We start from the raw sequence: 25,744 nt of genomic DNA on the forward strand, positions 1-25,744 counted from the left end.
GCATACAGTACATGCTCCTTGGATCTAGCATGTACACTCACCACCCCAGTGCTAGCCACAGTCCAGTATAGTTTGCTGGTGGAGATGTCAGCAGTGATAAATCCTATGTTGGCCAGGTTGCTTGTGTAGAGAGTCTTCAGGTTGCCTCCATCCATGTCCGAGCTGGCAACCTTGGGAGGAACCCCACTGTCCGTCCCCTTATCTGTCCAGAACAACTTCCTGTGAAGGCCAGGGAAGGGAGTGTTGTCACTTATTTTAATGAAGAGAGAAATACAAATATAACTAGCACATCTGCAGTGGTTGGAGGTGCTCATTCGGACAATATCAGCACTGATTGTCTCTTGGATGAGTGGCAGATGTTTGGTCTCCCACATGGGAGACTTGTGTTAAAATCATGGGTAGGACTTAAAACTTATGGATTTGAAGCTTTATATCTGAGAATGTACCAATTTCACCAAATGCCATTAAGTTCCATTTCTACATTTTTAGAGTTAAATGAACACTGAGGCTTATTCGTTTTACCCTCTGGCTGGGTCCAGTGCTATTCCAATAGGCTGTCCGGCTCCCTCTGGTTTGCCTGTGTTGGTGATGAGGGTTTTCCTGTAGTGCTGGTCTCCATCTACACGGATCACCTGTGTTTACATTAGTTTGATCGGTTAGTTTGAAGTAATTTTGTTCACATTAACCGACTATAAAGCAACCTGAGATGACAAGCAAATTCAGCTGGACTGGATAACAGAAAAAAAATACTTAGAAAACACAATAAAACATTATATCCTGATGAAAGATTCTGAGGAATAGACATATTATGCTAGAATGGGTCAGGCTCTTCCCAGACTATGTCCTTGTTTTTACAGTACAATAGGAAGAAACTTCAGGTCTTAGCCATTTAGCTCAATCATCGCCTAACTGAAGCATGAAACTTCAAAGGAAAAAACGTTCAATCTAGGTCACTCTAGTAGTGCTCAGATTAGTCTAGTGTTACTATACATGGGCCATTATATACACTGTATATATATATATACTAGAGTTTCGGGGGGCTACGCCCCCCTCAACCCCAGCCGCGCACGGGGCCCAGCGTGGCCGCGTGTATATTGGGGGACCCAAATCGCCGGAGTAAAACTGTGGAAAAGTTTTTTTGAAAAAGGAAAAAATTAGAAGAAATAATATGTTTTTATGTTTCAGGGGGTCCACAGGGGGTCCGCGGACCCCCTGCTGGTCCACTGACCCCCTGTGGAGTGTTGGGACGCGCGGGGACACCCCTGGAACATTGCGGACCCCTACGGTGTTTTTTTTTTTGTCATGAAGGTGGTTGCTTGTTTCTGGCGCTTGTTTTTAGAGAACCTGGCATGCCTGGCAACCCGACTGACATCACTGACGTATCCTTGGTATTTGTACTTCCGGGTTGCATAATGATGACATCACTGTCGAGTCCTTTGGTGTCATGAACCTAGAACGGTTTGTTTACCACATTAGCCTGGGCAACGTGCTGTGCTGTGGCCGTCGCTGTTTGTTTGTGTGTTTGGGATGAACATGGCACGTGAAGGACGGACATATTGTGATCGAGACATGAGTGAAGTGAAAGTAACGGCCTGGGTGGAACAAAGGAGGTACGTAAGAAGGGGGGGGGGGGGTTGAAGCAAAGGAGCTGCGTGTGTGGTGTTGTGGAGGAGATGGGCAGAGTGCAATGGCGGCCGCTTGTGTTGTTTCGGCGAAACCCGTCGGCGTTCGGTGTCGGTGGTGTGCACGGTAAACGGTACGAAAGTGATTCACCTTCCGTTTTGTCCGACATTTGGTGAGTAGAATTAATTATGTTGCGCGGTGGAAAAGGTGTAGTGAGCAATGAGATGTCCCCTACGCGACGCGTAAATTCAGCGCGGCCGCCGTGGCGAGTCAGTTGGCGACATGTGGTCTGGCGGTGCGTTGTTTATTCGATAACAGAGCTGTGGGGTGTCCTCACCGAGGGTGCGGAAGTCGGTCGCCATTTATATAGTTAGATATATATATATATATATTTTTTTTTTTACCTCTATAGCTTTGTTGGTGGGATTGGTGTAATACATCATGCGGCTTATCCAATCAAAAGCCAAACCAGAAGGTGAACCAATGATAGCAGCTGGAGCAAACTGGGTTCGATTGGTCCCACTGGTTTTTACCCTCCATATAGATCCCTGGTTGAAGATGCAAACAAGTACAGACTCAGATGTGACAAAATATACATTTAAATTAAAATATATCAAAATAAATACTCCATGAATTATTAAATTATCATTATTATAAATTGTGTATTAACCACATTAGCCAATAATAGCCAATCTACAAGCTCACATTAATTGTGAGATTTGGTGAAAAAAGTGCAGTGAAAAAAGTAGGTTTTACTATCTATAGAGGGTCTAAGTGGTTAAACTAGTCACTACTCACTGTGCTCTGCACCCAGTAGACGTACTGCTCCAGGTCATCAAAGTCCATGTCCTGTCCCTGGGAGATGCCGGACACAGGGAACATGGCGTTGTTGGACGGGTCAGCAGGGTCCAGAGGAATGCCAAAGATCGCTGACTCCCTCACCACCATGAGGAATGGGCTGTTGTCTGATACACAATAGAATAGAATAGATACAATCCTGTGTTAATATAACTCTGAGAGTGTTTACTTTTATGCAGTCCATGTCAAGGATATTTATTTTGAAAAAACAAAATGAACAATCAACACAACAATCATAAACAATGAAAAACTATTAGCCATAAGCCTGAGAGAATAGGTGTATTTTCAAGGCAGCCTTAAAAGAGTCCAGTGTTGGAGATAACCTCAGCACCACCAGTATACTGTAAATTGCACTGTAAAAGGTACCTCTGCAACTGTTTAATGAAGCTATTCTAAGTACCTTTGATACAAGTACGCTTGTCAGCATCCAGCTTCCATCCAGACTGGCAGTGGCAGGTGTAATACCTGGGTCTGAGGACCGACAGCAGACACAGCTGAGTGCACAGGTGTTCCTGGCATGGGTTGAAAGCTGCACACACAGAGAGTACAGGGTCAAATTCAGGGGGTCTCCACACTCCAGGGGTCAAACATTTTCATGTCAAGGACCCCCAAATTGCTAAATGTATTTGGCACCATCTGAGAATATGTTGTGTCTGGGACCCCCATAAGAGAAGATTTGTGTTGTTAAAAAAAGTTGTTCCATATTTGTCACAATAATTTGAAAAGAAGAATTTAAAATATTACATACACACACACACACACACACACACACACACACACACACACACACACACACACACACACACACACACACACACACACACACACACACACACACACACACACACACACACACACACACACACACACACACACACACACACACACACGATACAGAGCGTCGTTGTACTCAGACGGCATTTAACTATGGATAGCAAAAGATTGGACAGGGAACCATGCTGCTATTAGACTGTATGTGTTGTTGTTGTTGTTGTTGTGTTGGTAGGCACCTGCTGGTTGTTTGATGGGGTGGTCCATGACAACACCCATGGGCTGGTAGACACTGTTCATCAGGGTGGTGATGTTGCCGCCGTGGAACTTGTTGGTCCTCATCACCTTGCTGGTGTAGCGCTCTGACCAGTAGACGTGGTCCTCAAAGATGGTCATGCCATGGGGGTGCTGGAGAACCTGGAGGGAGGTCATCAAATACAGAACACTTGCTGAACGCTGGTTTCAGCTTTTTAAAGGTAATAAGCACTTAATTAAGTAATTTTTTATACCTTGTTGTGCGTGTCACATGGCAAATTGCTGATCTTCAAGCTCACAACGTGCCGTGAGCTTGTAGATATGCAATTTTGCAAATTTGACATTTTTTATCTACAATGACATGCCAAAAATAGGGATGCCAGGTTGAAAGTGGATAAACTACAATTAATTGAACTTACACAAATGAAAATAGAATAAAGCAACTTACCATATCACTCGCTATGACTTGCTGGCGGTTACCGCCGTCGTAGTCGCAGTAGTCAATGTACTTAAGGTAGGCGTCTGCAAAGTACACCCTGCGAGTGGTGTAATCCAGGGCCAGACCGTTGGGCCAGTACAGTTTGGTGCTGACGATAACCCGCCTCGCGGTTCCATCCATGCCGGCTTGCTCAATTCTAGGGTTCTGACCCCAGTCGGACCAAAACATCAAGTTGGTGCTGAGAGAAGAATGACAGAATGAAAGATTTTTTACTGACAGTGTAAATTGGTCCTGCACTATACTGTAGCATCCCTGGAGTTCTGATGCTGACACACACACACACACACACACACACACACACACACACACACACACACACACACACCACACACACACACACACACACACACACACACACACAAAGCATCTGTGTCATTGTCAAGTCAAGACTCAGAAAGGGAGCTTTGACTTAGTGGTGAGAGCCTAGGGCAAATCCTCTTCCTACTGGCCCAGGTATAGTCAGAACTGAACTACACCCCTGCTCTGCTACTGCCCTGCTCCACACTACATTTCCCAGAATACAACAGCAAAATGGCCGCTCATTACCTGATCAGAAACACCTGAAAAGGAATGGAGGTGCTCAGTCAGTATACAAACACACTTCAAAGAGGAGAGAAGGAACTCCAAGTTCTAGAAGAAGTTCAGCCCAAAGATGCCAATGGTTGGTGAACTGTTTATTGACTTTGTTTTGCAACTGCTTATGTGTTTGAAATGTGGCTTATAATGTGTTCATGGTTAACTGGCTAAGTTTAAATTAAGGAACTCATTGCAGCATTGCACACACATTAAGTAGCATTGTCCTCCTTATGTGTTTGGAAAGAAAAGTGTGAAATGCAAAATAATACAAAGTTAAAAAGGTTAATTCTGTTTATGATTTAAAACTACTAAAATGTAGAACATTCATGAATTTGCCATGTTATGGTTTATTTGAGTAATTGGAATTCATGAATTTGCCATGCTTAAAATGCTAAGTGAAAAATAGCCGATCTACAAGTTTGTGGGTCTGCTATTTCCTAAAATGTGTCTTTATTCCATTTAAAGGACTTAAAATGGTTTATTCATTTTAAATGTTTAATTCATTTAAAATGTTTAAAATAATTTACTTGAAATAACTTGTTTTAAGGCATTGATTGGTTAAAGACACTTTTGTTTGCCTAAGGGCTGTAATTGTTTTAAAGCATTTATTGTTTTAAGGCATTTAATTGTTTTAAAGCATTTATTGTTTTAAGGCATTTATTGTGTTAAAGCATTTATTGTTTTGGAGCATAATTGTTTTGAGGCATTTATTGTTTTGGGACATTTATTGTTTTAAAACATTTAATGTTTGAAACCCTAACCCTAAGTTATTTAAAAAACACCCTCATTTTGTTGTAAAATGGCAATGTTGTTAAACCTTGTTTCTTTCTGTCTTTAAGGTTTACAACCTGTCTGTCTGTCTGACTGACTATGATTGACCAATCAACAAAAAGAAACCAACAAAAGTGAAAGATAAGAGTTGGAAAAATAAAGAAGTTGATTGAGTTGAAGACTGAGTTGTGTCCTTGTATTGGGTTTGGAGCTGAACTGTGACGAACTTGACAGTTGTAAACCAACAGCCCAGCAACAGGACAAGAAGATAAAAGGCTTCAGAAAGTCTAGCAAAGGGAGCTGATGAAAAGTGTTGCGGAAACAACGAAGAAACCTGTGAAAGTCAATACTCAACTTCCAGGATAAAGAAACAAACAACCTGAAAAGGAAGGAAAACCTCTCACTGATCAAAGATGGCGGAGGATGCTCTTGTCAAAACAATGGATCAGTTAAAGATGGAGAGGACTGTCGCAAAAAGCTGCTTCACCAGGCAGGCCAACTACCTCAGCAGGAAAGCAGACAGTTTAAATGAGTTAGAGCTCAGAGAAGAATATGCAAATCTATCTGCTGATGCACGGAGGGTCATTGAAGCTAATGATGATTTCAGGTCTGGGCTACTAGCAGAGGTTGAAGCCAAGGCAAAGGAGGATGAAGTGGCAGAGCTTGATGAAGATCAGGAAGAATACCTTGAGAAGGTCACCAGCGACTGTGAGAAAAGGTTGGATGAAGTAAAAAGGCTTGTCCAAACCAACATCTGGACCAAGTACGGACAAGATGAGATGGACGCTGCATTCAGAGAAGCTGACAAGGCATGTGCATATGCATTCACAATACCAGTGGAAAGCATTAACTGTGAAAACTTTGAAGTCTATCTACTTTTAATAGAGAGACTAATCAAACAGGCATCTAAAACTTTGTCAGACTGGGAGCCATGGATCCCCACAGTGGGAGGCAGTGACTTCAGGAAGAATATCAGAGACCTGAAAAGGGCCAGCAATGATCTCGAAGCTAGAAAAGCTGAGTTTGCCAGAGCGCGGACGGTGGAAAGGCAGGCTCCAGCAGCTGTGAAGACAGAACCAACCGCACATTTTATGCCGCTTGTGAAAATGAAGCCAACTAAACTGCCCACCTTTAGTGGCTGCAAAAGAGATTTCCACCGCTGGAAGAAAGACTGGGAGAGCCTGCAAAGGCAGGGAGAGCCGACTGGTTCGAAAGAGGTCAAAAAGGTCCAGCTCCTTGACAGTATGGATGAGAAGATGGCCAGAGACCTCAGACTGTCGACCTACAACGCAGCTGAAGACATATTCAGAGTGCTTGAAAACAGGTATGGAAATAAGTCGACCATTGCTGTGGAAATCATTGAAGAGCTGGAGAAAATCCCACCTGTGAAAGGAAACCAGCCAAGGAGAGTGGTAGACCTAATCCAGACAGTAGAGAAAGCCCTCTCAGACCTTACTGATCTTGGAAATACTGGTGCCCTCAAGAACCCACTTATGGTAAAGTCCATTGAGAGCAAGCTTCCTGAATTCGTGAAGAGAGACTGGCTTGTCTTCATGGTTGATGCCAACAATAATGTCACTCAAGATAACCATTTTGACATGTTGCTCACATTCCTCAAGAAGCAGGAGGATATCTTTGAGAGACTGGATCACCTGAGGATAGTGGACAAGTCCGAAAGATATGATAAAGTAGAATGGAAAGGTAACAGGAAATATGCCTCCACCAAAACCACAAAGAAAGATGACACTGAAGATGGGTGTATTATCTGTGGAGAAGGGAAGCACAAAGACTGGATTTTCTTCTGCAAGAAATTCAAAGGACTGAAGCTGTCAGAAAAGGAAACGGCTCTTAAGAAGATTGGTGCATGCAGGAAATGCTTGGGGTGCCACAAGAGGAATGATGACGGCTGTAAAGATTATTACCTTTGCAAAAACAAAGACTGCAGAAGGGATGGCTCCTCAGATCACCACTTCTTTCTCTGCCCAAACCCAAGAGGAGAAGCTAAGAGAGGCGACAATGAGAAGCCATGGAAAGACAGCAGGAACAAGTACCTAACTGAGGAACAGGAAAGGTTCTTGAGCGAACTCTCCCCGGAGGTAGCAGAGAGGTGCAGGAAGGCGTTCACCAACAAGACCTCCAAGGGAACTTCTACAAAGGACCAGATGGGTCTTCTAAAGGAAAGTGGACTGCGAGAGCTTCCTGTTTTAATGATGTTGATGGAAGTGACCGCTAATGCAGGCCAGAAGATTGGAACCCTGGTGGACCTGGCGTCAGACACCAACTACATAACGCATCAAGCAGCCGACAGGTTGAAGCTGAGGAGTGAAAAGGTCACACTAGTTGTGCATGGAGTCGGTGGCATGACGAGTAAAGTAGCCACAAGGAGATATCTTCTCAGGATTCGAGTCAAAACCTCCAAGGGAACGGAGAGGGCTCATGAACTTGTGTGCTATGGCCTGAATGAGATTGCAAAAGTTCACCGGGTAGTCGGACCTGAGCAGCTTAAAAGATTCTTCCCAGAAGTCGCACTTGAGGAGCTGAAGAGACCTGAGAAAATTGAGTTGCTCATCAGTCACAGAGAAGGAAGACTTGCCCCACAGAGGGTGAGAGCTGTGGGGGACCTTGTCTTGTGGGAAAGCCCTCTAGGAAAAACTGTGGGCGGAGCACACCCTGATCTTTTTGAAGAAATAAATGTGGCTGGAGATAAGTCAGAGACTCATTTTGCTCGTTCTATGAGAACAGCTGCTGTCAAGTATGAGGAGATCCCTGCTAAAGGCCCCTTCAAAAAGGAGACAGTTCACCTAGATGACGCCATGGTTGAGGCCAGGTACACAGCTGCCAGTCACAGAGACTTCCTAGAGTGGTGGAAGAGGGACAGCATCAATAAGCTGCAGAGGAAAGCTTTTTCAGCAGTGGTGACGAGAGCCCAGGGAAAAAAAGGCCGTGGAGTCGCCCCTCAGGATCATCCCAAAGTTGAAGAGGAGCCTGAGGCAAGAAAGATTGCTGACCTGAGTCACTCTGTTCTCCGCTCAGACACATCTGAAGAATCTGATGGCCTTCTGGATGTGAAGAAGTTCAGCAGTTTGTCCAGACTGGTTGGAGTCGTAGCCTGGGTCCAGCGAGCTGCTTACAAATGGTTGGACCTGAAGAGCCAGGCCACAAAGCAGGCAAAGTGGGAGGCAAAACCTTCAAATGAAGAGCCCAGAGCGCAATATGTCAGGCCTGACATCCAGGCCAAAGCCTGGGTGATTAATAATCGAAGAATAACCAAGAAAGTAATCGATGGCTGTGTGACATGTCAAAAAGCAAAATCGAAGCAATGTCAACAGATGATGAGTGACCTCCCACCAGAGTGGGCAGAACCAGCAGCTCCATTTGAGTTCACCGCCGTGGACCTGTTTTGGCCCTGCGAAGTCAAAGACGAGGTGAAGAAAAGAGTGAAGCTCAAAGTCTGGGGAATTGTATTCAGCTGCATGGCGTCCAGAGCCATCCATCCTGATATTGTCAGAAGCAAGTGGCACACAAGAGAGAGGAATGTTGCTGTTGGGGACATTGTTTGGCTAGCTGATCAAAATGCCTTGAGAAGTCTGTTCAAGTTGGCCAGAGTGATCAGTGTGAATCCTGACAAGGAAGGCATTGTTCAGGACAGGACATTTCCAAGCTACCCGGTTATTACGAAGAAGCAGGCTAACGAGGAAATCATGAGCAAGAGGACCAAAGCTGAGAAGAAGACCACCAAGATTCCTGCCACGATTCTCCACAGATGTCAGGCGTCTCGTTGTCCTGATTCCAGTGGAGGAGCAACATGGAGGAAAGGTGACAGTCTCAGGGGAAGGATGAGGTGACCTCCTTGGGTTCAGTAACCAGGAGCTCAAGTGGGAGGTGTCAAGTCAAGACTCAGAAAGGGAGCTTTGACTTAGTGGTGAGAGCCTAGGGCAAATCCTCTTCCTACTGGCCCAGGTATAGTCAGAACTGAACTACACCCCTGCTCTACTACTGCCCTGCTCCACACTACATTTCCCAGAATACAACAGCAAAATGGCCGCTCATTACCTGATCAGAAACACCTGAAAAGGAATGGAGGTGCTCAGTCAGTATACAAACACACTTCAAAGAGGAGAGAAGGAACTCCAAGTTCTAGAAGAAGTTCAGCCCAAAGATGCCAATGGTTGGTGAACTGTTTATTGACTTTGTTTTGCAACTGCTTATGTGTTTGAAATGTGGCTTATAATGTGTTCATGGTTAACTGGCTAAGTTTAAATTAAGGAACTCATTGCAGCATTGCACACACATTAAGTAGCATTGTCCTCCTTATGTGTTTGGAAAGAAAAGTGTGAAATGCAAAATAATACAAAGTTAAAAAGGTTAATTCTGTTTATGATTTAAAACTACTAAAATGTAGAACATTCATGAATTTGCCATGTTATGGTTTATTTGAGTAATTGGAATTCATGAATTTGCCATGCTTAAAATGCTAAGTGAAAAATAGCCGATCTACAAGTTTGTGGGTCTGCTATTTCCTAAAATGTGTCTTTATTCCATTTAAAGGACTTAAAATGGTTTATTCATTTTAAATGTTTAATTCATTTAAAATGTTTAAAATAATTTACTTGAAATAACTTGTTTTAAGGCATTGATTGGTTAAAGACACTTTTGTTTGCCTAAGGGCTGTAATTGTTTTAAAGCATTTATTGTTTTAAGGCATTTAATTGTTTTAAAGCATTTATTGTTTTAAGGCATTTATTGTGTTAAAGCATTTATTGTTTTGGAGCATAATTGTTTTGAGGCATTTATTGTTTTGGGACATTTATTGTTTTAAAACATTTAATGTTTGAAACCCTAACCCTAAGTTGTTTAAAAAACACCCTCATTTTGTTGTAAAATGGCAATGTTGTTAAACCTTGTTTCTTTCTGTCTTTAAGGTTTACAACCTGTCTGTCTGTCTGTCTGACTGACTATGATTGACCAATCAACAAAAAGAAACCAACAAAAGTGAAAGATAAGAGTTGGAAAAATAAAGAAGTTGATTGAGTTGAAGACTGAGTTGTGTCCTTGTATTGGGTTTGGAGCTGAACTGTGACGAACTTGACAGTCATTTTATATTTTTACGTTGCAGCTATTCAAAAATAGCAGATATACAAGCTCACAGCGCGTCACTACCGCGCTGCGAGCTTGTGCATCTGCTATTTTCAAACATTATTGACAAAAACTTGAAAGTGTGAGAACTACTGATTTGGAAGGAATTTTGTAGAATCGGCCTCAGGTCTTAATGGGTTAAAGCGAGAGTCTCTTCATCTTACTGGTTGCGTGGGTCCAGGACCAGTCCACGTGGACTGGTGACATTCTTGTTGACCAGAACCTTCCTGAAGCGGCCGTCCAGAGTGGACACCTCAATGTTTTCCAGGAGAGAATCCGTCCAGTAGAGGTTGCGACCTGCCCAGTCCACAGCTATAGTCTCTGGTGCCATCAGACCAGAGGACAACACCTAGAACAAAACAGATAGGCATTACATACACAGTACAAATCGTCAATGTTAATGTATCCATTTATAACTCTGAGAGATAACAAATTTAACCAAATGGACCCTTGCTGGTCCATTTTGTACACTCTCAGAGTTAACTTGGAAGTTAGAATGGGTTTGTATAGGAAGTGGGAGTGTCTGATAAAATGAATGTCAAATATCTAACTACTGAATCAAGCAACTTAAACATTGCCTGGGTGCTCACAAAAGCCAGAGTAGACGTTGAAATGACCCCAAACATGGAACATTTACCAAATGATCTGTCATCGTCTTTTCTTGTTTTATATTTTATAGTTGTTGGTTATACTCTGATGTCATTGTCATGTTACGAAATTTCCAATAAAAAGAGTATATTAAAAAAAAAGAAAATGACCCCAAACATGTTTGAAAGTGAAATATCCGACCAGTGCTGTGTCTGAAATCACTCACTATATAGTAAAGTGATTTCATTTTTTTTTGTGGTGTCCGAACTCTGAATATATAGTGATAGTTATTGTCTCCGCCAGGCCGAAAGGCATGGCGAAAGAGTATGTTTTACCCCCTGTCCGTCCGTCCGTGTGTCCTGCTAATCTCCAGCACCGTTGGCCCGGTCGCTGCGAAACTGTGCACACACACTCCCTGGATACCAACTCAGAACCTCTGCCCCAAATTTTTCTCATGGGCCTGTTATAGCGCCACCAAGAGGCCGATTTGTGCAAAACCCATTTTTTTATATTACTACTACAGGATTTTATCATGCAAATCGGTACACAGTATCTCTATAGTCATGTGATCAACACGGATCTGTCCAATTTCCCATATTCCATCCTGATTGGCTAAGGTTGGCTTCCGTTTTGAACAAAATGCTTCAAATTATGCACGCAGCTTGCGATTTCCATGAAATTTCACACGCACATTCCCACTAGGCCGTGGAAGAAATGCCACCCTTTTCACATTGGCCTGTTATAGCGCCACCAGCAGGTCTAATTCAGCAAAACACATTTTTGGAACAAAATGTCTCACATCATGAATGCAGTGTCCGATTGCCGTGAAAGGCCTAAGAAGAAATGCCACCCTACCTGACCTGGCGGAGACCTGTGCTCTGAGGAGCACTTTTTCTAGTTATAGCCTATCTTATCTGCTTATCAATGCATCGTGAAAAGTTATATTGCAAACTCTATATACCATCATCATGCATTGTGCTGAAAGAAAAATGCTGATGTTAATTGCATGCTACAGCAATGACGTCATTAAGAGTGACCAGAGTAGTCCCCAGAATGTGCTTTTTAGTGTGGTTGCCCAACAGGGCAACCAGACTATAGTACTCTATACTCTTTATATCTTTATAGATAAACTTTTTTTCAGACGCATCTCCTCCCACAGTTTTTATCCCCTAATGTTGTGCCATATATCAAAATGACCGTCTTGAACGGGAATCGTGCGCTTGTATAGGGCTAAGAGATTGGTTGAATAGTTTAATTGATATTAATTTATTAGTGCCATTAAATGTCCCCATCCGCTTTAATGGAAAAGTGAAAAAACTCAAATTCAAGTATTTTTTTCTCAGAAACCGTAAGAGCTAGAGTTATCAGATTTGGAGGGATAATTTATAATATTGTCCGAAATTATTGAAAAAAATATCACACCATTCGGCCTCATGGTGGCGCTATAACAGCCCCCTTTACGTTTTGGCCTGTAACTCTTGAACCGTAGGTCCGAAAATCAAAATTTCTTTTCACCTGGATTCCTTGGGTCACTACGCATCTCCCCATATAGGCCACGCCCATTTGCGTCAGGATAGATTTTTTGATATTGATTTATTTCTGCATTAAATTTCCCCATCCACTTTAATGGGAATTGCAAAAACTCCCATTCAAGTATTCTTTTCTCGGACACCGTAAGGGCTACAGTTACAAGATTTGGAGGGGAGGTTAATAGTTTTTTGAAAAATTATTAAGAAAATAATCACACCAGTCGGCCACATGGTGGCGCTATAACAGCCCCCTTTACCTTTTGGCCTATAACTCTTGAACCGTAGGTCGTAAAATCAAAATTTCTTTTTCCCTGGATTCCTTGGGTCACGACGCATCTTCCCATATAGGCCACGCCCATTTGCGTCAGGATAGATTTTCCGCCATTTTGAATTTCCTTCAAAACACACTTTTTGCTCCTTTTACTTCAAATTTTGTCCTAATCTCACACAAATCGGTACACATGATCTATGGACCCATGCGGTAAAGATATCCAAACGGCATTTTGATTGTCCTTACCGTTCGTCCGTAAATGGCTTCCAAAGTTAGCGGGAGGGGCCCGTTTGACCAAAAATGCCATAAATCACGAACGAAACGTCCGGTCAATCCCAAATTTGAATCACATGTCGAGGGTGGTATACTAAACCAATCCCCAAAAGCATTTCTACTTTGATCCATAGGGGGCGCCACGAATGCTCAAAATGTAACCGTTTGATGCAAAAACCTTATTTTGGGGGGATCGATCCTCTCAAAATGAAACGCAAGCGATCTCAGGAGTGACGACACAATGTAATTGGCGCAGCCTCCGACGTTATTCCTCCCGGCGTATTCCTCGAGTCCCGGCGGCCGCGACCCGCGACCGGCGTCGGCGCAACCACACTCTGCAATTTCCCCGGAATTGCGACGCGTCTAGTTTAAATTAGTTTTTTATGAGTCCACCACTCCTGTATATAGTCCTCTACATAAAACTCCTGTAGGGATTGGAGTAGGGAGAAGTGAACATTGAGTCATATGGGTATTGAATGACTGAGTGATTTTGTGTTTGGCACCAAAGAGTTGTCCATTGCCATCCACTGAGCCCCACTGCTAGTGAGTTAAATAATGTATTCATCCTACCTCCCGACCATCTGTTCCATTCTGGAAAGCACTAAAGATCTTCTTCAGACTGGTATCGGCCCAGTAGATTCTGGAGGTCACCCGATCAAAGTCCACCGTCACAATGTTCGAGCCGCTGATAACTGGATGCAACTGGGGCGGTCTGATGTTGATCTTGTTGGCGATAATCTGACTTCGCTTGGCGACCAGAAGCACAGCTGCGGCAGGATCTGATGGATTCAGAATATTATGATTTCAATGAACTTATTATCAATGTTTAGGGATTACTGAGGACAAGACCATACTGTAACATCCTGTGAACTAGTTAACAGGTGTTTTGCATGTCTTTTAACTGCCAATAACTTCAAATAACTTATATGAGAAGCAGGAGGTCTGGTGAAACAATAACTTTATATACTGTATATAATAGCTTGTGTGAGTTTAACGACATGTGACATTGCACTTCTTTACTCTGACACTTGTGCCACGCAATTTAACATTTAAGATACTGTACTGTAACTGTATTATCTCAGTCATATGACTAGCTTCATTTTGCTATATAATAATAACAATCACATGACTGGGATAGTTTAAGAGGACAAAAATTATTAATATGTAATCCCTTATGTTACACTTGAGAGCAAGGACAATTGTACGACAAATAGAGCTATATCAAAAACAGCTAATCTAAAAGCTCACAATGCATCACGATGCAGCGTTTTGTTAGCTTTTATTGTACACAGCACATGGCTTTTAGAACTGCGCTGAAATTCCTTGTAACCAGTACCCTACTTTAGCCTGGAGTGAGATTGGTTTCCAACAGTTTAGCTGCTTACTAGTGGCTTTGCAGGTGCGTCCATCCTGCGCTAGGAGGTAACCGTCAGAGCAGTAGCATCTGAAGGATCCCCTTTCATTGTAACACTGCTGGCTACAGAAGCCGGGGATCAGACACTCATTGATGTCCTCGCAGGTCTTGGAGTCGTTGAGCAGCTGGTATCCTGGACTGCATGTGCACTGGGCCCCGAACGGGCCTTGGATACAGCTGTCGCTGCAGCCGCCGTTGTTCAGAGCACAGTCATTTTGGTCTAGAAAGAGAGACAGGGGATTAAATAATTGCACTGTTGCATTTTTTGTGAGTGTGTACACCATACTCCCGCTTATTGAGTTTTGATTTCAGTTGGTTTCTATTTCAATTTGTGGTAGCCTGTTTGAGATCTTGCCTTCTTTGTCTTGGGTAGAGCTACACGATCAGATGGCAAAAAGATAATAACAATTATTTTGGTCAATATTGAGATCCCGATTATTTAACACAATTAGCTTACTCATTGACTTTGGAAACATCATGCGTTTATTGAACTTTTTTTTAGAGTACTTTTTTACCAGTATGTGTATGCTATGTTTAGAAATGAAACGAAAGCGTTGTGACGGATTTATTATACAAAAACACATGAGATTGTTATTATGTAAGGAATCCGGCAGTGGCACAATTATTGTTTTATCTCGATGATCTTGTTTTTTTGTTGAATTGAATTGAAAATATGATGAATCGCTCAGCCCTAGTATAGCATACTGTATGTGCATGACTATGTGTTCCTTTGAGGAACTATTCCTTTTAACTATGACGGATATTCTATGAAACTTACTGCAGATGGGTGACTCGTCTGCTCCATTGGGACAGTCCCTCTGGCCGTCGCACACCTTGCCAAGGTCGATGCACACCTGGTCGGTGGGACACTGCCACTGTCCGGAGGGACACCGGAAGGGCGGGGTGGGACAGTTCTGCTCGTCGCTGAAGTCACGGCAGTCGTTGTCACCGTCACACACCCACGCCATCGAAACACAGGCCTTGTTGGCACACTGGAACTGATTGGATCTGCAGGTAGTGGGCGGGCATGAGTTGTGTTCATCTGAACCGTCTTCGCAGTCTGGATGCGCGTCACACTCCCACTCGTCTGGTATGCAGAATCCGTCGATCTGGCACTGGAACTCATCGTCGTGGCAGAGGCCTGGACCTCGAGTGGCTGGGGAGAGAAGAGCCACTGAAACTCAAGAAAATATTTACAGCTACCACAGGGAGTTGCTATACAGTAGTTCATGCACATTTCTTTTGTTTTTTTATGTTGGTTTTTAGTGTGTTGCAACAAAGAAAATGCTCTTTCCCTAACTGTTTGAAAAAAAATCCAAATTATTTCGAAAATAACCGATCTACAACATATCATGATCTGATCTGTTATTTACCTACACGCTTCGCGATCTAATCTTTTTTGCATTTTCACCTGCATTTTCACCTGCCATATAATGACAACCCCAAAATTTGGATGCAATGGGTTAGGGTTAAAGTTAAAGTAGTTATAACACCTTTCAGAGATACTCCTGATATACAGTCATTGTTTTGTACTGTGCGACATGAATTTTGTACAGATAACTTACGACAGTCTCTCTCATCAGAGTGGTCCCGACAGTCATAGACTCCATCACACCGATACTGAGAGTGGACGCACTGATCTCCACTGGCACAGGTAAATTCATAGGAGGCACAGACATACACTAAAAGGGGAGAGTGACAACTTAGAAAAACTTCGTTTTCTGAAAAACTTTTTACAGAATTGTCAACGATCACAAAAAAGAAATGAAAGCAATAACAACATATAAGTTACTACAAGTCTAAATGGGTTCAATATCAAGCAATTCTTTCCAAGCCATCATGCATCACACAGTGCCTTCAGTAAATTGCATCAGTACCACAGTTGTTCTCATCAGAGGCGTCCATACAGTCCTGGTCTCCATCACACACATACGAGCTGGAGATACAGCGATGGTCTGGACACAGGAAGTAGCCAGGGGGGCAAGAAGAGATGGTCGAATCTACAAAGACACAGATAGAGCAAATATCTAGAAAGTAGGCTTGCTGTTGCTCTCCTTTCAAGAGCAAGAGCCCTCGGAGTCCTCGTGCAATTCTTTTTATTACACTCATTTTCAAATACCAAATAAAAAAACGCTCCTTGGCCTGGATAAAAGCTGAATTGGTTCCCTCATAACTTACTGCAGTAGTGTTCGTCTGAGCCGTCGCCACAGTCGTTATCGCCATCACACACCCAGGTTTTGCTGATGCACCTGTCGTTGTCACAGGTGAAGTAGTTGGAGGCGCAGGTGGTGGGGACGCGGGTGGGGCAGTTGTCTTCGTCAGAGCCGTCCCCGCAGTCGTCCGTGCCGTCACAGCGCCAACTGGACAAGATGCAGTGCTTGTTGTTGCAGGTGAAAGCACGCGGAGAGCAGGTCATTCCTGGGGGTGAGGTCACACGAGATGGACTGGTGTCACACTTAACCAAATAGCAAGAATATCGAGCTTGTCTATCTTCAAGCTCACAACGCAAGATGATGAAACCAGTTGTAAGCATTTAGATATGCTATTTTAGACTATTTTGAAAATGCGTGCCATGTGACATGCCCAAAATAGGATTGAGAGTGGTTAAATACGAAAAATGATCACAGACGGTATTAAAATTGTAATATGTATCAAATTATCCTCCTAGAAATTATCATATCTAGGAGGAGTGAAAGATATTTAATTGTTGGTTGTTTGTGTGTACCGTTTATTAGATTGACTGATTGGCAAAAAACAAACAAAAGGAAAACAATATTATTATCTTGGAGGGAGGGGGCCCTGAACCAAGCGTGAGGCCCTAAACAAACGTTTACCTTGTTTAGTGGGTCAGTCCAGCCCTGGACACACTGGCGCATGTTTGACGGTTTGCTATATAGCCTACTGCACACGGACACACGTACCTGGTTCAGTACAGTTGGCTTCATCACTCTTATCCATGCAATCTGCGATTCCGTCACAGCGGAAGGAGTTGGGCGCACAGCGTCCCTCGTCGCATTCGAAGGCATAGTCGCCACAGCTGGTATCAGGCGGGGGGACCGAATCGTCCTTGACGCAGTCCCTCTGGTTGGACTGAAGCTTCATACCATAGGGGCAGCCGCACACTCGGCTGGAGGAGGGGGTCGGGAAACAGAAGTGGCTGCAGTAGCCGTTGGGCGCCGAATTGCAACGGCTGTTAAACACTGTTGGGGAAAGGGGTGAAGAAGCAGGCAGGGTTAGGCTGATGTTTATCTGTCGTAGCTACGACGCTGTCGTGCGGCAAAAACAGCAGATCCACAAGGTCACAAGGTCACAACGTGTCGCGTCCGAGCTTGTAGATCGACTATTTTCGCAACACTTTTGTAAGATCAAGTATAAATCGGGCCACAGGGAATCAGAATCAGCTTTATTGCCACATCACAGGTTTACAGGTGTAAAGAAGTGGGTAAAATAATGTTTTTGTTCAAGCTCCATCTTTAGGGTTAGGGCTAGTTTAACCTTGACCGCTATGTCTGACCTTTTCTCTTTTAACCATTTCTCCCTGCAGGGTCCACTTACTGCTGTGGAGGTCGGCTGAGTAGGTCTTGACGTTCAGGATTCCATTGATTCCCTCTCTGATCATCATGTTGTCTCCTCCGTCTCTCTTCCTCATGCGGAATATCCCCTTGGTCCTTGTATCAGACACATAAAGGTGGGCTGCAAGGGAGACAACTTGTAATAAGTTATATCAAACCACCACACAAATTAGTTGTTTGTTTGTTAATTTTTTGTTGTTTATTTGATGGCTTTCTTTGTGAATACTGTTCATTTTCCTTTGAAGTCATCCCAAACAACTCTTTGTTCTATCCATTGCATCCATTACAAATACTGAATGAACTGAATATACTGTACAATTATAATATACTATATTTATAGATACTGTGTCAAAGTGTTCCTGAGCAAGACACTTAAACCCAAACTGCTCCCCAGGTGCTGTATTAATGGCTTGATTATGGATTAATTACTTGCCCACTGCTCCTATAGTTAAAAATAGTTCAAATGGGTGAAATGCGGAGGGCAAATTTCACGTACAGCATCTACAAATAACGCAAAAGAGTGAGGACCACTCTATTATTATTACTATAGTACTACTAGTAATACTAATAGACTGTAATTAGCTGCCTTTACACTTCAAGCTTATCCACTGTATACATGTAATAATTAGACCTACTAGAAGCTCGGCCGCCCTTCGGTGTAAATAGGGAATGAATGCTCCACCCTTTAAATCAAACCCCATTATACCTGTTGTCATAGGACCAGTTTTGGCCATCTGTTTGCCTGTGTCCATTTATGCCCATCTGTGTGTGCATTTATGCCCATATATGGAGCTATCTGTGTCTGCGATATATGGACATCTCTGTATGTGTCTGGGTGTGTCCCTTTTATGCCCGTATATGGAGATCTCTGTGTCTGTCTGTGTCCATTTATGCCCATTATCCTAAAGGAGTTCGCTATAAACAATGTTGTCAGTAATGCCCTTGTCATTATCCACAATGAAAACTTTTACAGCGCTGGCTCTCTTTCCTCTAGAGAAGGTTGTGTAGAGTTGGCCATGAGCGAACACAGGTTTAGGCAAGTAGATGCCAACTCGTTCATTCTCTTGGCCCTGACCCTTATTGATTGTAACAGAGAATGCTAAGCGGATAGGGAACTGTCGTCTAATGAAGGTGAAGGGAAGCTCACCTCTGTCATAGTGAGGTATTCTTGGTTGGTTTCACCCGTTTGTGCCTACTGCAATCTCACACTCAATGACTCTGTCCATCATTTGCATTACCACCATTCTGGTGCCATTCTTGAGAGTGCGGTCAGGACCTGATTGCAGGTTTCTAAGCAGCATGACTGTTGTCATAGTTTTATGCCCATATATGGAGATCTCTGTATCTGGTTGTCTGTGTCCCTTTATGCCCATAATGGAGATCTCTGTATCTGTCTGTGCCTTCGACTGTGTTGCAGACACAGTGCCGGTTCCCCCTTTAATGCAAACCCCATTATACCTGTTGTCATTGGACCCGTTTTGACTTTATTATGGAGATCTCTGGATCTGTCTGTCTGTTTCCCTTTCATGCCCATATATGGGGATCTATGTATCTGTTTGTATGTGTCCTTTTATGCCCATATATGGCATATATCTCTGTCGCTTTTTGTTTGTTTCTTCTTTATGCAGAATATGCAGCCTGCATAAATCTGCATCATTCAAGTCATCATCCCAGTCCCACGCTTTGTTGCTCTTTTCTTTTTTGTAGCGGGAGAGTTCAGCTTGAGTTTTTTTGGAGAACTTGTTTTTTGTTGGTCTTGTGCTGTTGATTTAGCTTGTCTTATGTTTGTCTCCCCCGTCTGCACCTCATCCAACTCAGATCTTGACTGATCCTTGTTTTCTTCAGTAAAAGCAGCACAGTTAATTAATTCTTCATCACCGATCTCATCAAAAAAACTGTCCGGCTTTCCATGAACTTGCACTGATAATTTAGAAGTACCAAGTTGTTACGAATTATTTCTCCTTCACCGGGGTTTAGCTTTGGTAGCTTTTCTGGAGTACTCATTTTTTTGAGAGCTGCTTATAGACTATATGCAGAGGTCTGTCAAGAGTGCTGGACTTACATACTTTCATCTGTCACCTCGGAGTGAGAGGAAGAAAGACTATAGTTTATGCCACACTCAGAGATTTTTTGTTGACTCATCTAGTGTATGTGATGCCTTTTATGAAGTGATGTCACAATGAGTCAGCGCTTGCTCCGGAACAGCCCGATGTCAGTCATCTCCGCATACGGAGATTCCAAACCTTTCGTGCCGGATCCGAAAAACTGTACAGAACAGCCCGATGTCAGTCATCTCCGCATATGGAGATTCCGAACCTTTCGCGTTGGTTCCGGAAAACCGCATATCGGGTCGGGTCGAGGCCTAGCTAAGATCGTAGGCAAAGGTCTGAGCTATCTGTGTGCGAAATTTGGAGTCTGTAGCACCAACCATGTGCTGTCAGGGCTCATCCATGCGATTTGGCCCAATTCGGCCTCGGCTTCAATTAGTAGTCACGATTCATCCTGCGGGGGAAATTCAGTTTTCTGAGTGCCCTCGGAGGAGTGCAGGGGAGCAGTTAAGGGGTTCAGTGTTTTTTTTTTGCTCAGGGACACCTGGACACATTGTCGGGCTGGGAGTTGAACCTGGAACCTTCTGCTTCCCAGGTGGGCTCTCTACCCATTCATCTATGTACGTAGCCAGTAACAAGGTGGAAAGTGTGCCCTTGTAAGCACCACATTGTACAGTATTGTCAGAATTATTTCCCCCCCTGTATTTTCTTTAAGAAGAAATAGATGTTCTATGCCAAACTTGCCATGCCATTCTGTACATCATCAGGACCACAGTGGAAAAAGTAAACAATGATTTAAATGTATCCATGCGTGCGTGTGTGTGTGTGTGTGTGTGTGTGTGTGTGTGTGTGTGTGTGTGTGTGTGTGTGTGTGTGTGTGTGTGTGTGTGTGTGTGTGTGTGTGTGTGTGTGTGTGCGTGCGTGCGTGCGTGCGTGCGTGCGTGCGTGCGTGCGTGCGTGCGTGCGTGCGTGCGTGCGTGCGTGCGTGCGTGCGTGCGTGCGTGCGTGCGTGCGTGCGTGTGGGCGCGCGCGTGTGAGTGTTTTGTCTAATCAACTCAAATCAATTACTCCTACCAGAGTAGATTGTAAGGGAATAGGGTTGAGTAATCCGCCCAAGATTGCTGAAAGTCTGTCTGTCAAATCCATCAATGCCAATGTGTCCTATCTGTCCCAAGAGAGCATCCACCCAGTATAGTCTGTCCATCCTGCCAGGGCCAAGCACACAGAATTATTAAGCCTGAGTTATACTTAGTTCCGTGCAGGTGCCGTGCACCAAAGATTCCTACAAGGTTAAATAATCAGGCTTTAGAAGTTTGTAGAACTTCTTGTCTTTATTTGACGATTCAGTCTGTTGAGAGAAGCCATTTATAACCAAAGAAAAAGGTTACCATGTACTGTAAGACACTAAGATGTATACCATGTAAATATTTATAATAAATCTACATACAGTATGTGGTGATTAATTTATTGTGGCTCATCTCAAATATATTTTTATATACTGTATAACGTTTCAAATCCATTTGTGCAATTCTTGAATTTATGAACAAATGGGAACTGTCCATTTAATTTCCATACTTTCCAGATATACAGCATGCCACAAATGTGCTTACTCGTAGTCGAGAGCGAGTCCAATCGGCCCACCCAGGGTTGTGTTGACAAGAGGAACAGCATTGCTTCCGTCAGTGAAAGCCCTCATTATCCTCGCTGGACGGTAATACTCACACCAAAACAAGTAGCTATGGACCGGGTAGGGAAGAGGACAGATGTGCTTAGTGTCATTCAAATAACGAAACCTCATGCTGTATACAATGGGTCTTCAACGGGGGGTCCGGGACCCCTAGGGGATCCTCAGGGTTATTACATGGGTGCCGGCAAATCTTTGTGTGATAGGATTGTTTTAATTATTATTAATTATTTATTATTTTTATTTATTAACCACTTGAACTATAGCATCCCTATTCTGGGGGGAACATTTGCCAAAAAATGGCAGATCTACAAACTCATAACACTTTGCGCTGTGATGTGAGCTTCTAGTGAGCTATTTTCGGCAAAGCGGTTGAAGAGGGAAGCAGTGTAGAGGGAAAAAAGAGCAGACCAATAAGTACAGAGCCAATGGTCAAGTTTACCAAGTGGTTCAATGTCTGAACATGAATCTAACATATTCATAGAAAATATAAAGTGTAAACAACCAAACAAAACATAAAAAACATGATTGTGCTGTCAAACAAGTCTTTGAATGTCTTGCATGTAATGTGAATAAAGTAATTATAAGAATTATAACACCGTCTTTGTTCACCTTGCAAACTATATGATACATAATTGGCATGATATATTGTCTAGAAATGATTCATGACTACTTGATAATGTAGAGGGCTCACCCAGCACTAGGATGCACTGCGATTCCCGTGGGATTCATCACGCCAGTCACAATGTCTCTTCTGGTCTTGTCCGTCACTTTGAAAGCCACCACTGTCCTGTAAGAGCTCGCCGTCCAAAACAAAACTTTGGAGGTCCAGTCATAGGCCATGGCATTAATCATTCCCACTCTGTAACCTGTCAGAATCTGTTGATCTGAAGAGCAAAAGGGGACATTTAGTAACTCAAACAATAGAGAAACTGATACACAAGAATACCAGAATGAAAACGATGACTATGACTATGACTATAAACAAATCATCACAATGTATTTTAGATTTAAATAGATGATTCAGAATGGATTTTAGATTTAGAATCCACTTTATTAATCCCTGAATGGAAATTCAAGCGACACAATATAAGACAATACAAAAGTTGCACAAAAAACTACATTCAATAAGGATATAACCCCTCCCCCCAAACATTTTCGAATATTTTCTTTTTACTGATGTTGACCTTAATCCAACCTTAATCAGACCTGGAAAAAACAATGATCACAAAAATCTTGGAAAGACTCACGAGTGCCATTGACGCTCGACTTGTAGACAACGCCTCTGCTCCTGTCGTTGTAGAAGACGGCTTCCTCGTTGCCATCATATTCCACAGCAGAGCCTGTGTGAGTGACCCCCAGGCCTGCCAGGGGCAGGGTGACGTCCTCCTGGAAGGACACGTTCAATGGGAGTCCTCGCACCGCAAGGGACGTCGCTACTAGCAGGTAGTCCCTCACCTCTGCTCACAGAGAGAGAATGGCTGGTTAGGTTGGTGAAGATCACTAGTGTTTTCCAAACAGTGGGTCGGGCCCATTTTTGGGTCGCAAACCAATTTTTATGGAACGCGAATAATATATATATATTTTCCTACAATTTGGTTTCTTATTATTTCAAAAGATCTTTTTTATTTATGTGTAATTTATGTAAAATGCTAACATTTTTCAAAATAATTTCAGAAATGTTCAGAAAATTTTAAAACAAAACAAAACTAATAGATCGGATATTTTCACTATTAGACAGTGTTTAAGTGGTTAATTCATAATAGATTCACGTAAATTTGGGTCCTGAGAGACTCTATTTGGGAACCAATGAGTTCAAAAACAATTTAATCGAAGGTTTAAATGAGCATGATGCTTATCATGTATCACAATTTCAGTTCTGAACCATGGCCATGAACCATTAATTAGTGACTAGTGTCCCTATTCTGGGCATGTCATAAAAGTCAAACATTTGGCAAAAATAAGCAAACAAAATAGCAATTTTCGGTTAAAAGATTTGGTGTAGAGGGGGAAAAAAGGAATTGACCAAGTACATAGCCCTGGGGGACCCTGCTCAACTAAGTATAAAGGGTTTACGTGGTTAAATAAGCACAGTGCCTATCATGTATCACAATTGAATTTTGGGACCGATGGCTCATTATGATCTAATCTAATGGGTAATAAAACACGTCTAAATTCAGGCCAGGTGCTGCCTCCATCAGGGGAACTTACTGAAACAAGAGTGTCGGTCAGGCTGGAGGTCGTAACCAAGGCGACACTTGCAGCGGAATCCCAGGCCATCGTTGTCAGAGCGATGACTCAGAACACAAATATGCTGACAGCCTCCGTTGTGTCTACCACAAGGATTCATCACTGAAACACAAGATGCCCACATTCTCTCACTCAGACATTACTCGGCTGGGTTTAGCATTTCATTTCTTTATTCATTACAGTATGGCTTAGTGTGTTCATAGTAAAAACTCCACACTTAGGGTTTAACCACATGAACTCTAGCATCCCTATTCTGGTCTACTGCTCACAACGCATCACATTGCAACGTGTTGTTGTGACCTTATCGGCTATATCGGCAGATAATTGAGGGTTGGAATATGTGTCATTCCAGAAACGGGGCATCATGACAACTAAGCTAACTTGACAATGGAAATTCTCCAATTCCAATGGGATTGTTTCAAACACAATCCTACAAATGTGTTTTAGGTTAGAAGTCCACTTCCTTACCGAAGGGTTGCAGGACAGGATGTGAGACAACAATATGGCCAGGTCTCTTGGCTGTCTGGTAGAGGAGGTAGGTGCTGTCCATGCCGTTGAAGCGGGTGGTTCGCATCACACCCATCTTGGTCCAATCAGTGAAGAACAGGTGGTTCTCAAATGCTGCGATACCAAATGGATGTGGAGCCATGGTTCCTCCATAGAGTACTGTTTTCCTGTAGAACAACATGTCACACAGCATGGTCAAGAGATCAAAAATGACAAAAAGTCATACTGTGACGTTTGCATGGCATTTTGCAGTTTTACTGATGAGAAACTATTGTTTATTACCTGTCCAGACCATTGTATGTGACAGTTTCCACCATGTCAAAATGGCTGTCAGACCAGTACACCCTCTGAGTAACAATATCCAGGGTTATGCCTGTTGGAGTACCAAGCCTGCTCTTCACCAGTTCCACACGGTTACTACCGTCCATGTACGCCCGCTCTAGCTTCACCTGCTCATTGCTAATCCCCATGTCTGAAAAGAACATGTAGCTGCACAAAACAACAAAAACAACAAGTCACCTTAGTGGGCTTCATGAAACATTAGTGTAAGTCCTCTACGGATGATAAATAAAGAATGAAATAATTAAATCTGTTTAAATATTCAAACACCCACCCCACTGTGGGGTCCAAGGCAAGTCCATGAGGAGTCACCAGATTCTCTGCCACCAGTGTGACTCGGTTCCCTCCATCAAAGTCACATGCATCGATGCGCTCCACCCGAACTTCTAGGACATAGAGTTTGAAGTTGATCCAATCCACAGCGATGTTCTGGGCACTGTGGACCGCAGTAGACAGAACCTCCTTAATGTCACCTCCGTCGTAGTTGGCAGAGTACACCTAGGGACAGAATGGTTCAGCACAGCTTGGTTGTTAAATTATTACATTTTGCGAAATGTAGTAAGGATTAAACTTGCCACTGCTGCAATGAGAACCACCTTCTCCTGCAGTCAACACTATGTAATGTCAGCATTTCATTCAATGTAGGTACAGTATGTATTGTATCGTGTTCTTTTCATTTCTTTTCATTTTTAGGTTCAGTCTATTATCATGTTCATGTAATAACTGTGTATATTTAGGCTGTGATTTTGGTGTTTGTGATCTCAGAGTCAGTTCTGGCAC

At 43.0% G+C, this 25,744-nt stretch overlaps 1 protein-coding gene across 1 annotated transcript in view; it reads right to left on the reverse strand.

Annotated features, from left to right (window-relative positions):
- The window catches only part of lrp2b (low density lipoprotein receptor-related protein 2b), a gene marked incomplete at both ends in the record, with an annotated part of 75,901 nt that overhangs the window by 34,556 nt on the left and 15,601 nt on the right, over positions 1–25,744 (reverse strand). The window contains 24 exons of the mRNA XM_084078221.1: positions 42–219; positions 523–632; positions 2,028–2,171; positions 2,422–2,588; positions 2,882–3,010; positions 3,492–3,669; positions 3,956–4,184; positions 10,654–10,838; positions 13,721–13,929; positions 14,536–14,784; positions 15,343–15,720; positions 16,130–16,246; positions 16,442–16,564; positions 16,743–16,982; positions 17,486–17,764; positions 18,120–18,257; positions 21,259–21,389; positions 21,795–21,920; positions 22,563–22,755; positions 23,119–23,328; positions 24,080–24,220; positions 24,587–24,792; positions 24,908–25,114; positions 25,239–25,462. Of these exons, the coding sequence (XP_083934347.1) occupies positions 42–219; positions 523–632; positions 2,028–2,171; positions 2,422–2,588; positions 2,882–3,010; positions 3,492–3,669; positions 3,956–4,184; positions 10,654–10,838; positions 13,721–13,929; positions 14,536–14,784; positions 15,343–15,720; positions 16,130–16,246; positions 16,442–16,564; positions 16,743–16,982; positions 17,486–17,764; positions 18,120–18,257; positions 21,259–21,389; positions 21,795–21,920; positions 22,563–22,755; positions 23,119–23,328; positions 24,080–24,220; positions 24,587–24,792; positions 24,908–25,114; positions 25,239–25,462 (4,491 nt within the window). The remainder of the gene's footprint in view (positions 1–41; positions 220–522; positions 633–2,027; positions 2,172–2,421; positions 2,589–2,881; positions 3,011–3,491; positions 3,670–3,955; positions 4,185–10,653; positions 10,839–13,720; positions 13,930–14,535; positions 14,785–15,342; positions 15,721–16,129; positions 16,247–16,441; positions 16,565–16,742; positions 16,983–17,485; positions 17,765–18,119; positions 18,258–21,258; positions 21,390–21,794; positions 21,921–22,562; positions 22,756–23,118; positions 23,329–24,079; positions 24,221–24,586; positions 24,793–24,907; positions 25,115–25,238; positions 25,463–25,744) is intronic.

Source organism: Gymnoscopelus microlampas, assembly GCF_963454915.1.
Source record: "Gymnoscopelus microlampas genome assembly, chromosome: 14".
NCBI lineage: Eukaryota > Metazoa > Chordata > Actinopteri > Myctophiformes > Myctophidae > Gymnoscopelus > Gymnoscopelus microlampas.